At 32.5% G+C, this 17530-nt stretch overlaps 1 protein-coding gene across 1 annotated transcript; it reads right to left on the minus strand.

Moving 5' to 3' along the window:
* Positions 1–985: 985 nt before the first annotated feature.
* On the minus strand, positions 986–15828 carry LOC127865696 (phosphatidylinositol 3-kinase regulatory subunit gamma-like). The gene is made up of 5 exons (XM_052405642.1): positions 15175–15828; positions 11822–12051; positions 9865–10041; positions 9284–9481; positions 986–1700 (listed from the first exon to the last, which is right to left on the minus strand). The coding sequence occupies exons 1-5, from the start codon at positions 15619–15621 to the stop codon at positions 1511–1513; spliced, it is 1242 nt and encodes a 413-aa protein (XP_052261602.1). The 5' UTR covers positions 15622–15828; the 3' UTR covers positions 986–1510.
* Positions 15829–17530: the final 1702 nt, after the last annotated feature.

Here is a 17530-nt window from a genome sequence, read left to right on the forward strand (position 1 = left end):
AACAAAAAAACAACTAGTATTTTGTTATTGTCAGCTCATTTTTTATTGACATGTGCCAAATAAATAAATGTAAAACATAATTCACAGTCTGTTATATTTTTTGTAAACAATTTGCAGTACAAAGTGGGAAAAACACAAATCAATGTATTACTACATTTAAAGAAATTTAATAAAATAACTACACAAGTAAAGAATATTTACAGAAGGTTTTCTGTCATGACAATCACGAAATAAGTATGAGTACATTATTTGCAAGTTCAGTTATGTTTGATTATTTCATTGTTGTTTTTCTAACATAACACACTGAGAATAATTGTAAAAAAACGTTAACAAACGTCATGTGAGTGTGCTTTGGTTAAAAGCACTTAATTAGTCAACTTGATTTTAAAGATAATAATCATAAACTTGAATGTTCAATACATAGTATAGTAGCTAGGAGATAATCGTACGAAACTCGCTTCTGTTTATAGTGATGCCTTGTTTAAAAGATAATGAAAAGTATGACCAAAAATGCAAAGCAGCAGAAGAAATAGCGAGAGCATGTATGCATATGTCTATAGAGCAAGAAAGACATTTTACATGAGATAAGTACATATAGTGAATTACGCTACGAGTAATACTTTTGATGTAAAATGTAACAATTATAATCTATAAGGTTTTTAATAGTTTTATCATTTAACCTGTTTTTGTATCAAAACACTGCTTAAAGGGGCCTTTTCACTGATTTGGCATGTATTAATGTTTGTCATTAAGTGCTTTATATTGATAAATGTAAACATTGGATCTTAAAAGCTACAGTAAAAACAAGAATAAAATTAAAGAAAGAAAAAGGTAACCCTCAACTGGGCTCGAACCACTGACCTCTGGAGTAAAAGTCTATCGCTTAGACCACTCTGCCATCCATTCTCATACAATGAGTGATGTTTTTTATACTTCAAATAAGCAATCCTCGTAGTATCACAATATATAACGACAACAACAGAACTCTCCAAATTATTCAATCGTTTCGCGTTGCAACGCTTTTTAATTTTCAGCTTTTTAAATCGTCAAAAGATGCATCTAATGCATATTTTAGAGCATGGTAAATGTTCAGTATTACTGTTTTCTCACAAATATCATAAATACAACGAAACTAAAGCGAATCCGAAACAATATTTTGTTAAACTTTGTCAATTTACCAAAACGTGAAAAGGCCCCTTTAATTTGGAAATGTTGGATTGTACTGAGATGATGGGGCAAAATATGAGTCTGTTTACATAAGCATATTCACCATGGCTTTTATAAAAACTTAAAAAAAACGATTTGATGGTGACCACCCTTGTTTGACACACCATTTGTGTTATTCTTTAAATTATGAGTTCATGATATAAACTACATAAAATAACAATTAGTTAAACAAATAGAGTAGGTAACTTTAAGTGTTTTTAGCACAATATCTTTAATGTAAAACTAACAATGATTTGGAAACCAGACCATACACATCTGATCGCATACAGAATTGCAACAATCATCAATAAAAATACCATTTAAAGCTTTCCATGCTTTTATAAGGAAACAATAGAGGTAATTTCACTACAGACGCCTGTTCGTAATGAAGGACCAGATCTGTAAGCGATGGATGTGATAAATCCTGCGCAGATAGCCCATACCCATGTTTTTCATCGAAGTATATCTTGCTATGCAATATCTTCCCATCAGCACTGAAATGACAACATTATCCATGAGAAGAAAACGCACGACAATCATTTTGACCTTTTGTGTTTTCATTTGAATATAATATGGCAACTGTGTCTTACTATTCTCATTTGTTCCACAATTAATAGGAAACAATACAGTAAAATAAATGTGTATGTTTTTTTTTAAACGCAGTCAATAATGTCCCCTAAAGGCAAAACCCCTTATATATATATATATATATATATATATATATATATATATATATATATATATATATATATATATATATATATATATATATATATATATAAAGTACGTGTATTGAATTGACTTACGTATACATGCATTAGTTTTGACTTCAATCCTCCACAGACATTACATTGACTTAAAAATATAACACATTAGTATGACAATTAAATTTTGCACATAATAGGGATCCTGTTTCTGATATTGAATGGGTTGCATCATTCTAACAAGTTAAGATAACGATCCAATGGAAACAGTTGTTTGAGAAGTTTCATAAGACTGATAAAACATTAATACTGTTCTGATTTAACACAAGTTATCTTTTATCAATTGTTAAAACGTGAAAAATTTCTTTGCGGTTGAACGTGTTGTTATTAGTATTGTACACTCGTAAGTTTCTTCGCAAATCAAGGGTACTGACGATCTGTTTAAATGTTATTTATAAAATAACATAGATGACTAAGGGAATTCTGCAATACATGTCAACTAGACCAGCTGCCCATAATGCTTTTGAACGGTCTAGATTATTTTATGCAGAATTCTTTTTTTTTTCAATTTATAAACTTTGTATTTCAATATATCAATCACATATACATGAAAAATGCATTATGACAAATGTAGAAAGAATCATATACACAAATAATACAATATGAACATGCAATTATATATAGTATATTGCGAATTTTCTTCGGAATTCCACTGTTATTGTCTAAGAAGAATATACAAAACATGTAATAAAAGGACGTTAATATAGTGTATAAGAACATATTTTTTTGAGTACTTAAAAGAGTATATACACAAACAACGTGTATACATTGAAAAAGAATTAATAGAAAATAAACAAAAATAAGATAGAGTGCATACGGTGAGTTTTTCTTAAAAAGTTAGAGTTACATCGACCTGAATTGGAATATATAAGATTTATAATATGTATTGCATTAAAAAAACTAACATTATGCTTTCTTGTCTATATAAGTAAATTTGGTCCATAAAAAATTCTTATCAGTGACCACGATGTGACTTCTATATTTTGTAGGAGAAGGCTAAACTGTGTGAAAGACCTTCGTAATTTGGAATACAATGATATTTTCTACATTTAAAAATGTTTCTTTTCACTTCAAGACATAACATGTTAAGACTTAGTTTTTCTGGTTTGGTACTACCTAACATAAATATTTTGCAGTCTATTTCCGATATACAATTTGAAAGCCATTTAGTGAACAATTTTTCGTTTATTTTTTTTAATTAAGCTCTTTAATTTTTGGCAGTTCCAAAAGAGGTGCATAAGAGTTTCTTCGCATTGTTTACAAAAGGTACAGATGCTATTTTTTAAACAATTTCATTTTGAACATAAAAGAGTTTATACCTAGAATATTATAAATAATTCTAACTTGAAACCATTCTATGTAACTGTCCCTTGTTATGCTGAATACTGTTCTAAAAATATGTTTCAATTCTTCGTCTGCAATTACAAAGTCGGTCCATTTGCTTTTACATATAGGCTCGCAGTTCCAAAAGAGGTGCATAATAGTTTCTTCGCATTGTTTACAAAAGTTACAGATGCTATTTTTTAAACAATTTCATTTTGAACATAAAAGAGTTTATACCTAGAAATATTATAAATAATTCTAACTTGAAACCATTGTATGTAACTGTCCCTTGTTATGCTGAATACTGTTCTAAAAATATGTTTCCATTCTTCGTCTGCAATTACAAAGTCGGTCCATTTGCTTTTACATATAGGCTCAACATCCCGTCTAATAAGTTTGTTATAAATCGACTTGTCTTTGCTTTCATGGCACACAATGAATTTTGAATAGCATGACTGAGATGGACCAGATATTTGCACATCGTTTTTATAAAAATGTAGATTAAATTTATTGAACAGTGTTTTGACTGATTTTACTAGTCCTTCATAGAGGATAAAGTTTATGGCTTTTCCAGTGATCATTTCTATTTGTGTTTTATTCAAAAAGGATTTTGAATCGATGGCTATATCCCTCACAAATCGTATACCTCTGTCGTTCAATTTTTTCAAAAAGAATGGTTCATTACCTATTTTAATGTTTTCATTATAAAACAGAGGCATATTAAGAATATTGTCTACATCATGCATGTTTACAGATTCTAAAAGCTGTTCATAACAGGAGAATACTTCTCTCCAAAATTGATTTTTAATATAATGTTTACAGTGTACTGTATTCCGGTATTAAAAAGTTTAATAGATCGTATAAGAATAATACATTTACTTTCGCTACACGAATACAATTTTCTCAGCCAAGACTGCTTAATGTTTTTACAGTATGCATAAATATCTAGCATCTGAAGTCCACCCTTGTCATAGCTTTGAATAAGTGTTGAACTTTTAATTTTATAAGGTTTGTTTTCCCAAACAAAATCAAACAACAATTTATTTAATTTATCTAGGACGCTATTTTTGGAGTGGGTATATTGAAAACAAGAGATGTGTTTGTCAGAAACACAATGCCCCCTATTGCGCCGCTTTGATGCCATATATTTGACCTTTGACCTTGAAGGATGACCTTGACGTTTTACCACTCAAAATGTGCAGTTCCATGAGATACACATGCAAGTATCAAGTTGCTATCTTCAATAATGCAAAAGTTATTGCAAAACTTTAACCAAGGTTTAAGTTTTGGGACACACAAATGAATGAATGAATGAATGAATGAATGACAGACTGACAGACAGACAGGCCAAATATAATTAATAATAAGCAGTGCGTAAACAATGCTAAAATTAGTAATTTGGTTACGGTAATTCTACCAATAGGAGTAAGTTTTTTTGTTGTTTTTTTCCATTGATTAATAACAGTATTTGCTTTGGTGATTTTTTCAGAAAAATTTAATTTAGACAAAAGTTTAAGATCAACATCGAAAATAATACCTAATAATTTAAATCTGGTCGTACCCCACGTGAGTTTATATTTTGTCCTGATGGACCGAGTACTATATTTTAGCGCTCCGATCCAGATAACATGTGTCTTATCAAAATTAACCTTTAAACCAGAAAATAGTGCAAAGGTCATGGAGCAAATTTAAAGCAGAATTAAGAGAATGTTCAGAACCGTCTAGTAACAAAGAAGTGTCATCAGCAAACTGTGATATCTTATATTCTATGCCATTAACCGTAATGCCTTTTATATCTTTACAATGTTTGATCTTAATTGCGAGGAGTTCTGCACATAGTATAAAGATATATGGCGAAATGGGGCCTCCCTGTCTACAGCCGCGGCCAATTGAAAAACTTTCAGACAAAAATAAAAAAATCGAAATCCAACCTTTAAAGCTTTGTCCGAAGTTAAACAAGTTTAAGGTTTGTTCGATACAATCAAAAGACAATGAATCAAATACTCTTTCGAAATCTATCATCATAGTTAGTCCAGGTATTTATTTTATTTTTGGTGTAATTCATTATATCATTTAAGAGACGTGTGTTTCATCCTATGTATTGGCCTGAAACAAAGCCAGTTTGGTCTTTCGATGTAATTGTTTGTAAGCATGGTTTTAATCGATTCGCAATTGACCCAAATGCTATTTTATAAACGGTATTTAGCAGAGTGATAGGCCTTCAATTTCTTAGAAAGTGTCTTAAGGAATACATGTAATAATCCCCTGCTTTTGTGTAACTGAAAAAGCGTTATTAGTGTATGCAAAGTTAAGGCTTCGTAATACAAACATTCCTATTTTATTCCAAAAGACTTTTTAAAAATTGTTGTAAATCCACCTGAACCAGGGCTTTTATCGTTTTTCATATTTTTCTGAGTTATGGTTATTGCATCAAATGTCAATAGGCCTTCGAGAGTTATTGATTGCGTTACATATAGTATATTAAAATGTATATCTTGTTAATCGTTAAGGATCTGATTTGGTTGTTCTTCTACTTTTGCATATAGTGTTCTATAGAAATCTGAAGTTTCTTTAAGAATATCTGATTGATTGTATAGAGTTGTCCCATCTTCTTTTTGGATAAATGGTATGTTTTTGTTAGTATAGTGGTGTTTTTCTAATGAGCAAAAGAAGTTAGTTGTTTTCTCACCCTGTTCTTTTACTTTTTGACCTTATAATATGTCCTTTAACTTTTATATCTCTTACAAAATTAAGTTCCATAATTAAATTGTTAAGTTGTTCTTTATTTGACTCATCAAGATTTTTTCAAGGTTTTCAATTTCCACTAACAGCTTGTGTTCATATGTAGTGTTTAATTTATTTCTATGACTTGAATACGAAATAGTTTTCCCTATAATTTCCATTAAAAACGTTTCTAAAAACAGTTGGTCATTAACAGTAAAATATATATCACTGTTATTAATGGACTGAATATTATCTAAGTTAAAGACTGGCAAACAATATTGTTTTCTTATTTCATCTACATGTATTACATTATTTACACAGTTTAGAAATTCGATGTCATGTAGAAGAGAGTTGTTAAATTTCCACAGACCTTTACCATGTTCAATTTTATTTAATTCGAGGGATATATCAATAATTGAATGATCAGATTTAATACTTGATTTTATATTTGATGCGTTTAACGAGTTGAGCAAACATGGAATTATAAGAAAAAAAGTCTAGTCTTGCTTGTTGTAAAGGATTTGTGCGTTGCCATGTAAAACGTTTCGTATTTTAATGCATTTTCCTGTTTGTAATTTCTTGTTAAATAACATTTCTTGATTTTAAATTGTTGTTATGGGATATAAAATTACAATAATCCAAGCTGCTATCCATTACCAAATTAAAATCGCCACATAATATATTTTCATCATTTCCAAATTCATCAATATTAAACATATCATTATAAATTTTTGGACAATCTATATTTGGACCATAAACAGTAGTTAATGTAATTTTTATTTCACCAACGGAAATATTTATAGCTAGCAGATTTCCGTTATCATCAATTTTTACTTGATTAACTTTTTTGATTGACATATTTTTCCTATTATGGGCATTTTTCACTGTTGAATTCAGCTGAACAGAATTAACAGGTCAAACGAGTTAGTTATAATGTGGTTACTGACCAATTATCTGCAACTCATCTTGCTACCGGTTGTTTATAAAACATATATTTTATATTCGATATCTTACGTGACTCACCCAGTTCACTAAGCCGAAATGATCCATAAAACAAAATTGTGTCTTTGTGTCGTATGAACGAATCTGCACTAAAACTAAATTTAGGTTCACATCGTACATGCATGATCAGTTGTCAAGTACGGTTGATATTCAAGTGCATTTTTTTCTCTTTCCGGGTTATTGTTTTAGTATGTTGATGCTGCATTAACAAATATAAGTGTATATGTATATATATAAGTGTATATGAGGTGAAAACACCAAACATAAACAACGGTTGCGATAAGCACCTATAAACTGTTAGATGCCCATAATATCACTTTAAAATTGCACAGCCTCTGCATTTGATTTTCCATTGCTTACAAACACCCCTCCGTCCCATTCAGAGTAAACTGCTTTTTTCCAATTCCTTTGGCCAGCGAGTGTCTTGTAGACAGTAAATATGATAATCTTTTTCTTAAAGGACATTTAAAACGTCTATTATTATCTTATTACAGTAGAGGCCGCGGCAGTTTAGGGAGGCAATTTTAACAGAATTCATTTAGGTTAAAACAATACGACACTGCAATAACATTGAGCTAAAATATATGTAACACATTTTATAACATTTATAAATATATAAACATGCAGTTCTGAAAGCAATTGTAAACTATATATTTTACTAATGGACAAGAGATGCACTAAATAAGTCAAGATATGTGTTATCGTATGCAATAATAAAAAAGGAAACAAATCTAACTACATATATACATTTGTTTTGTGTGTATTCAGTACAAAGGTTGGTTGGCCACATGGCACATGGCAGGAAGATAATTATCTGTAATTATAGCATCAACAAATTATTATGGACATTTTAAAAATGAACAATAGTATTTCTTTGTTTGTGTGCTATCTACAATTGGTCCATAATTACCCCTTCCACACGTATTTTTTATGCTAAAGGGGCCATTGATTTACTAAAATAATGGTATTTGGCATTTTACTTACATCTAAACATAGAACGAAAGCGAAATGTGTTTAAATGGAAAAATGCGGCGTAGTATGGTGTATCAGCTTTACTGTTAATCGTGTGAGCATTATTTCTATAACACATATTTTAATATCCTATACAGTTTGTAAATATTTATACACTGTTTAAAAACACAACAACTGTACAGTGATGTAAAGAAGAAAATAAATACATTAGCTACAGTATAAATTAGCAACAGGTTAATATGTTTACTTTTACGAATATATATCTTACAGTTATTAAGTATTTTGGTGTTTGCACCTATGTAAATCTGATACTTGTAAGAAGACAAAGGAAAACACTAAACAATATAACTGATTATCCCTTAACCTAGCACATTTCATGAGAAAAGTAATTAAAGTTAACCGTACAAACATAAAACGGCACAAATTAAAAACAAAGGCATGCTAGTAAAAGTATTTAGTCATTATTTTGTGTACCATTGTAACATGGTGTGAATATTTAGCTATAATTAGAATGTAGAATATATTCCATTTATGATAATGATTAATATTCTCATCGGCATACAATTAATCAATTAATACTTGTCGTATACAACTTAAAAATTCTATTCTGTATGCAGAATTCTTGTTATTTTTGTATTAAACGTTTAAGCTTACCTGAGCACAACATGATATGGTGAGCTTTTGTAAGCTTTTTGACAGGCACGTGTCATACATTGTTCATCGTCAACATTTACCTACTAAACACTCTTAAGTCACATTTATTTCCAAATCTTCATGAATGTGTGTCAGATATATTTTTTTCAATGATATCTCGGCAGATTATCTTGTTAAGACAAATGTTTTGATAGCATCTTATTAACAGAGGGAACACAAATTACTTGGAGTGATCACAAGTTTGTTTTATAATTAAACAAATTAAACCTAGCGTTTGACCCCACATTACCAAGTTTCAAGGTCGACCATGATATAATTGGGAAATAATTACAGACCAAGTTCCATAAAGATTGTACGATAATTTGGCCTCTTTAGTGTTTTTTCATTTTTTCTTTACTAAGACAACGTGACCTGTTATTTTTAATCCCATAACACCAAGTTTCAAATAATATATCATTGGAACAATTGTTCTGCCTAAGTTTAATGAAGAGTGGGCCACACAAATGGCCTCTAAAATATTCATAAGTTGTTTATTTAATTTAACCTCGTTGTTTACTCAACACACTACAATATAAAACTTTGCAAAGCTATCACAATCGAATGCCATGACAAGTATTTGCGCATGCATGGCTACTTACACAATTGAAATGGCATAGCAATCCGTGCCATTTTTCACCCCTTTCCTGACCAAGAATGTTCCAGAGTCACACAATTGCCCGTAGTGAGGGTCCATTGGGTCTGGGTGCTTCAGAAGTTTCTCAGCCTCGTCCCGGGTACATTCAACATACCATGTCTCCTCCACGGAATGAGGCAACAACCCAGTCTTTACCAGATATCTGGCAGAAGAAAAAATGATTGATAATTGTGAAGAGTCAATACGTATACTTAAAAGGCCCAGTATAAAATATATGGCTATTTTAAATATATTGCAAATTTCAATGAAATGTTTGTTATATTCATGTTTTTTTCTATATATATACTTAGCAAATAAGCTTAATATGAAGGAGAGGAGAAACTCAGACTTGTAAACCTGTTCTTAGCAGATTTCCTATTACTACTATGCTGTGTACAATTTGCAAATAACATAATTAAACGTTAGCATTGTAATCATTTAACTTATATTCACCCATGAAGAATAATCTCAGTGTATTTACTCCATGCATATGGACTTTATTGTTTGAAGTAAATGCTTTTTATTATGTACAACTAGCTATTAAACCTTTGTTTGCGCATTTTTTCCGTTAACAGATTTAAAACATTTTTCTTTTGATCCTTGATTTTCAAAGTTATTATCCTGTTCTCTTGTAAAATCTGCTTGTGTAGTAGGTCCACTTGGTTCTTGTACTCGCAAATCTCTCGCTTTCTGTCCAAAAGAGCGGTGTTATTATTTAGGACTCTGAAATTTCAACAGAGCAGATGATTTTTTTGTGGACTCTAAAATTTCAACAGAGTAGAGGAATTGTTGTGGACTCTTAAATATCAACCGAGCAGAGAAGTTGTTGTATATTCTGAAATATCAACAGCACGGTGGAGTGTTGTAGATTCTAAAATATCAACAGCACAGAGAAGTTGTTCTATATTCAGAGCGGAGAAATTGCTATGGCCTTTGAAATATCACCAAGGCAGAGACGTTGAAGTGGACTATGGCGTATGAACAAAGCAGAGAAGTTGTTGTTGACTTTGAAAAATCCACAACCCAGAGAGAAGAAATATCAACAGAGCTGTGACATCTTGTGGGCAAAGAAATATAAACAGAAAAAATAAGTTTTAGTGGGCTTTGAACTATTAAAAAAGAATATAAGTTGTTGTTGAATACGTAGTATCAACAGAAAAGAGAAGTTGTTGTGAAATGTAAACTTTTTTCAGAGCATATAATTTGTTGTGAACTCTGAATTATCAACAGAGCAGAAAAGATGTTGTGGACTTATAAATATCGACAGAGTAGAAAAATTGAAGTGGATTATGAAAAATCAACAGAGCAGAGAAATTGGTGTGGACTATCAACACAATTATCAATAGAGCATGGCAAATATAAACAGAGCAGAGATGTCAATTATGAATAATCAATTGAGAGGAGAAGTTGTTATGGAATATGAATTATAAACAGAGCAGGGAAGTCGTTGTAGACTCTAAAATATCAACAGAGCAGAAAAGTTTTGTAAACTCTGAAATACAAACAGAGCAAAACAGAGCAGAGCACTTATGTGGATTTTTAATTATCAACAGAGCTGAGAAATTGTTGTGATCTCTGAAATACCAACTTATCAAAACAGAGCAGAGCAGTTATTGTGGATTTTTAATTATCAACAGAGTTGAGAAATTGTTGTGATCTCTGAAATACCAACAGAGCAGAGCGTTGTAGTGGACTTAGAAATATCAACAAAACAGAGAAGTTGTAGTGGACTGTAAATTATCACCTGAGCAGAAAAGTTGCGGACTCAAAAATATCAATATAGCAAAGAAGTTGAATTGGACTGGAACATATAAACCGACTAGAGATATTGTAGTGGACTTTGAACAATCAACACAGAAGAGAAGATATTGTAGACTCCTAAATATCAACATGGCAGATAAATTGTCGTGGACTCTGAAATATCAACAGAGCAAAGAAGTTGGTTTGGTTTATTGGAAAAAGCAATTATTGTGGAAGTGGTTTCCTAAATATCAAAAGAGCAGATAGGTTGTTGTGGAAGACATGCATAGTATCATGTCAAAGTTTTGCATGGAAGTTATCTTGGACTAAGAAATATCAATCAAGTAGAATATCGATAAATTAAAGAGAAATCCTTAAGGGTTCATATTTTGCAACAAATAAGCATATCGATCCATCGTAGAGGAATTGTAATGAAATATGAACAAAGTATGCATTAAGTGAAATCACTAAAATAGTTTATACACTTGTAGTTAAGTCGAGAGATATCAGTTCCCTAAAAAATCTGAGTATGTCTTGAAAACGGTTCTCAAAAACGAGTTTTAATGATAAGACACAGTTCAAACGCAACGTCACAATTAAGAGGAGCAATTTCATGCTATATGATATTGCGTATCACCAAGTTTCTGTTTTGGTCGTTATTTTGAATGATCGTTGTATAGACTGATCTTCTACTATATCAGTATGATTAAATTAATCGAAATGTATATTAAGAATACTGAGAAACTTGTTTACGATGCCATACTTGTAAAGATCGCCTGCTGCTACATCCCCATGGAGCTCGCGATGTCGCTCAACCTGCTGTGTATATACGGCGACTGTCGTTTCCAGAGCTTCAAGAAGCTTTGTGTTCTCTCTGAGGTCGCGCAAACAAATCTCCTGCTTGTCATACATGTTCCCAAGTTCCATTTCCTCACAACGGAGTTTGTCCACTAGTTCCCTGTAGTCTTGTTTTCGTTTTGTGTCATCTCCAAACTGAAAACAAAAAACAAAAAGGAATAATTTATAGTGTTACAAATGCTTGATTAATATTTGTTGTCTCAAAAATTCTGGCAAATATGCAATATGTATTCAGTTTGTACCCAAAATTTGATGCACACTATGTTAGTGCCAGGCTAATATTAAGGTACATTTTGTGAAGAAGGCAAGCTTTACGGCATATACAACAAGCAAAAGTAAACTTGTTATATAACAAGGAAAAGTAAACTTTTTTCCTAGAATACAAAAGCAGCAATCGGATTCCGACAAGTAATGCTGGGCGTCCTTTGAGTTAAAAACATGTTTGCTTTACAAGCCGGGTTTTGGAAATCATCTGTTATATGTTTAATGTTGAAATATCAGTCTTGAAAACTATGTCATCCCCTTATTTGACACTTGACCAAAGAACATGGATGCCCTCGCATTCCAATTTGATCTCAAAAGTTCACATATGTCAAAAACAAGCAATTTGACTTAATTAAAACCTTACGATAAGACCCTGATCTGTGAGAAAATGAGACGTGTGTTAACCGTACACTTCGTCACATAATGGTGGTCATTCATTTTAAGTTATTTTCAAATTGAATTTTGTATGGCAAAGTTACAATCCGGATAAGCTGCGTTATTACCTAATTTGATCTTTGACATCTAAGTGTGACCTTATTCTTTGAGGTCGACAAACAGGCATTGCATCAGACATACTGTTTCCTAATGGTGGCCATTAGTGGAAAGTTATTTTAAAATAGCAGGATGAATGAACAAGTTATCGTTTCGGTTAGGCAAACATTCACCCTTTGATTTTAAGTGGTACCTAAACCTTCGAGGTAGTAAGATGAGTTTTAAATGTGTCAAATTTTCTTATGAGTATTTGCATGGTACCAGTTTTTTTAATAGATCAATACATAGCAAAGTTATAGCTTAGATAGCAATTGTTGAACTGTTTATGGAAAAATTGTATCTTTGACCTCTAGGTGCGACCTTAACCTTAGGGAAGTGGGTGTTACAAACGTCACATTGTTTTTGGAGGTTTGCATATTCATAATACTTGATTACAACCAGATGAAAACGTGTTGAGTTAAAGAGGCGAGTCTTTAAATATACATAGAAGCAAGACCAACTAGTGTTTACACAAGTTACCAACACCACATTGAGCTGTAAAGGACCACTTAATTAACTGAATGTTTTTGAATGGTACCGTGTATTTCCTTTACCCAACAGAAAACAACAATTGTGTTATATGAAGTGTGTCCGTGTCAATTAACGTTTGGAAAGCTTCTTAGAATTGTTCAGTGAGTGCAATGAAAGATTAGCGGAACTTTTTAGAACTTAGTGATATGGATTATAAAACTGTCTAAAGAACAGTTATAACTAAATATTTCTTGGCAAATGAGAAAGCGTTTTTGTTAAACATATAACCTGATTGCGAACAATTACTTAACTCGTAAAAAAATAATATTACAACAGGTTCAATGAGTAGTCTTTTCTGAATACCTTTTGAGCTTAATGCGAACGTAAAAGTACACCTAAACATCTGCAAAATATATTTAAAGCCATTCAAGTTTGAATCTACCATATCTGATATGTCCACCTTAGCATGTGAAGTACGTAAGAAGAAACCCTAAGTGCATAGGTTATTATCACTTTAAACTGAATGAGGCATTTTCACAGATTGTCGAATAAATCTTGTTGAGTATCTGCAAATGAAAAAATAACAATCACATTCATAGCTCTGGTTAATGGGTTTTTAGAGGGAACTTTTTGTCCAGTTTTCACCAGAAATACACATAATGCAAACAGACTAACCCCAGGGCTTGAAAAATGCTGACCTCAGGGGAATGATCTGAACACACTTGAATGTTACATCACAAAATGAAAACGTTTGGCCTCTCTGATTCAGAAGACAAGTTTTTCAATTTGTCGCTATATACATTTCGTCGCTCAATTGGTATAGTGCTCTATCTCCATTTTTTTTTCAAAAATGAGTTTTTTATATTGCTGTGTTCGTGAGAACGATATCTTTAATATGACGTAATCGGATGAATGCTGTACTTCACCATCTTCGGGACTTAGAGCAAACTAGAATTCACGCTCAGATTAGCATATCAATTGCCAGAATTTACACCACGTGACTTTGTTTCATTTCAGAACTGTAATAATCCATCTCCATGACGTTCAATGAATAAATGTCCAGATCCGTAACCGATAAAATGCTCTATGTCCCGATAGAGCAGTTCAGCATTAACGTTTTTTTTTACCAGAATACTCTTTCTGCATAAATAAAATTGCAAATAACATTAACATATAATTTACTTAAGTTAATATTTAATGATATTCATATTCTCCGTTTGCTCCTGTATATTTTTTTCCACATACGTGCATAAATAAAGTGAGAAAATAAAGGTTAAACCTTTACATGCGTTTTTCTCCAAAACATGAAAATGGTAGTTAGAGCACTATAGCAATCAAGCGACGATTTGTTTAGGAAAACATATTTTTTAATTGAACAAACTTGGAAGAGGACCATTATATTCAAGTTCATATATATTCAAGTTCCCCGTTTGAACTTTAGTTTTAGCTTTGGTGCCCTACTAAGGCAGCAGCCCAGAATTCTATGAAGAAGGATTGTCAAATGCCGTTGAGAGGGATACGTTGTTTGAATCAAATCGTTGACAACACACAACACATGTACGACACACGACACATGCACGATGTATGTATGACAGACGACGCTGGACAACCATTGACTGATCGAGTCATGACGAGGGATCAAAAATGAGAATTCCATTGCATATGATATATTTAAGAGCATAATAAAATATTGCGTAAAAAGAATTGTCTTCAATATGAAATGTCAATAAAAGAAATTATAATAGAATAGTATCAGCTTTTTTGTTTTTGGCAGTTTATGGTAAAATGCTCCATATTATCCGATCCTAACACCGTTTTAGCCGCAGATCCCAAATACATGTATACTGTAAATCAATCAAGTATCAACTAGTCTGACACGAGAATTAACTTAACATTTCTTTTTATTGTATATAAGGCATTATGTGTTGTTGCATATCGGGCAAAAAAAACACAATCTGGTGTGTGTTACCGAAGTTTGATCGAGATACTTACGGAATCCCTTTTGACTTCCCTGATAACTGGATAAAGCAGTTTTATATCCAGCAAGGGATTATATAATTGGAGAGAATTCACTTTGTGATAATCAATTAAATCCTTCAAAGAATCAAATTCATACGGATCTGAAAACCCAAACTTTCCTACATAATTATAAATCTTTATCAACTTATTTGCACCGCCTTTTTTTAGTGTCAGGGTGTAATCGCCAGGTGTTGAGGCATCCCGAACTAGAAAAGATCCATCAGGTTTCCCCATCAATAGCTCGTTGACCTCTGACTTTGAAATATCACAATAGTAATAATCTAGTTCAAGGCCATCAGATGCACTTGAACTGGGTGAAGGCGCTGAATCGTGTGTATAATTAGCCTTAATTTTTCCATTATCGTATCTTGAGTGTAATGATAATCCAGACATCTGCACATCCATATATGGCTCTGCCATTTTCAGTTTGATAACTCGATAATTCCTCTAAAACTTTCCTATTGGAAGGCGAATGTATACACATTATTTTTAAACATTATTTTTTACTTTCCAATAACAGTTTAAGTAAATTGCAGCATTTTTGTAAATGATCATTTATTATTTATTCAGTCATTACACATTTACCATTTCGTAAATTTTCGAGTTTATGTTACAACTCAGACATAAACTTCCTTGTAGCTTGATCACATTACTTCTCTCATGCATCAAATAGCTTTCTGTATATAAAAAAAACAATAGCTCACGGAACTAGATGTTAAACAACCATGATCCTCTTAACAGAAATAATTCAATACGAAAGTATAGCTATGTATGCCTTCGAAAACTATTCCAAGGACACCATGCCAGACCATGCAAACGAACGAGTTTAAGACCTCTAGCCAAATTCGCGCGTTTTGTAAAACCACGTGTAATTCATATGGGTTTTGTGCGGCCACCTTACGGGTAACGGGGGGTCACTGGGCGTCTCGCGGGTAATGATTGTTAGCAGACCTTAGCTGCAACTGGCATGCGAATGTCCTACACGCTTCTCTTTCATCATCTTTCTACTGTGACGTAAATGAAAAGTCGGCGCACGGCCTTCGTAATGTTTCGCGCGATATGCGGAATTAACACTCGCCGCGTAACACAAAGTGTATTTTGCCAAACAAACACACGAATACTAGTATCATAATGTTTCGTACAGATCTGGTATTGTGTCAGTTTCTGTTTTGCGGCACAGTTGCGTTTATCGCACCGAAACCGCAACGGCAAAGCCAAGTTAAGTAACCAACACTATAGTATTGTGTGTGCTTGTTGATGGTTGATTGCAGTATGGACGCAAGTACGTCCCCCCCCACCCCATGTTATTGGTACGTTGTTGTCTTTTACTGAAGTGTGCTCTTATGTGCTTGATTGTCTAGGGGCCGTTTCTATTTCGAAAATTAAATCTATTCTGGTCGCATGCTCGACGTTATGGTTGCCGCAACCCGGTTGTGAACGAGGCTTGAGCGTGTTTGAGCGGATACGGTAAACTTAAGTTAAAGGTGCTCAAAAACAGATCTCGAATATTAATGTTAACAAAAATCAAAGAAAACAGCTGAAGGCTGAAGTCAACAAAGCTTACACATAGAAGTATATAGTAACTGTTAACACATGTCTAATGCTATGAATGTTCCGAGTCCAAAATGGATCACATCCGTGCTGATCATCCAGTTTTTACATTTGACATCACTCACGCGTCAGTTTATAGCTTGGTTTGGTAGAATACAAACCATTAGGACCTATAATATTTCACACAACTCTTTGATGATCATATAATTTTGATATGTTTATTTATTAACCAAAACTAAGTTTGTATTTAACTAATTTTTAGATTGTGCAGTCACTTTTCTATTCGTTCAGTACTTAGTCCTTACCGATTTCACAGGAGGGGACTATACAATCCCTAGTGTACCATGTCCGGCTTTCCATCTTAAAAGTCTGGATCCTGTGATACAAAGTATTTAACCTTGATTTATAAAATGCTATATTGATAGAGGGTCAAATGGGAAATAGGCATACTATTTCCGTTTGTTCATCAGAAAAAGGTATGTTTTATTGTTGCATTTATACTTGACAACTTAGATCAGGATCCTGCAATATCCTCAAAAGGTCTTGAACATATATTGAATGAACTAGATGTGTGCATAAAGGGCCAAATGGATCATTTATACACTATTTCTGGGTTTTTTTCTCGAAAGATAGAAAATGTAGTGGCTATTGTTATAGAAATTTGAAAATCATTTATAACAAATCTAGATGGCGATCTAAACAACATACAAGTGTAAGTTCAAAAGCAGGCTCCTCAATTTGTGTTCCTTTGAGTTTGTTAATGAGTTCCTGTTCTCAC

Source organism: Dreissena polymorpha, chromosome 2, assembly GCF_020536995.1.
Source record: "Dreissena polymorpha isolate Duluth1 chromosome 2, UMN_Dpol_1.0, whole genome shotgun sequence".
Classification (NCBI taxonomy): Eukaryota; Metazoa; Mollusca; class Bivalvia; order Myida; family Dreissenidae; genus Dreissena; species Dreissena polymorpha.

Coding starts and splice junctions, on each gene's coding strand:
- LOC127865696 (XM_052405642.1), bottom strand. CDS start 15,621: ATGGCAGAGCCATATATGGATGTGCAGATGTCTGGATTATCATTACAC. Junction 10,042..11,821: donor GCAGCAGGCGATCTTTACAA/GTATGGCATCGT, acceptor TTGAAATTTCAG/AGTCCTAAATAATAACACCG. Junction 9,482..9,864: donor GAAAAAATGCGCAAACAAAG/GTTTAATAGCTA, acceptor TTCTTCTGCCAG/ATATCTGGTAAAGACTGGGT.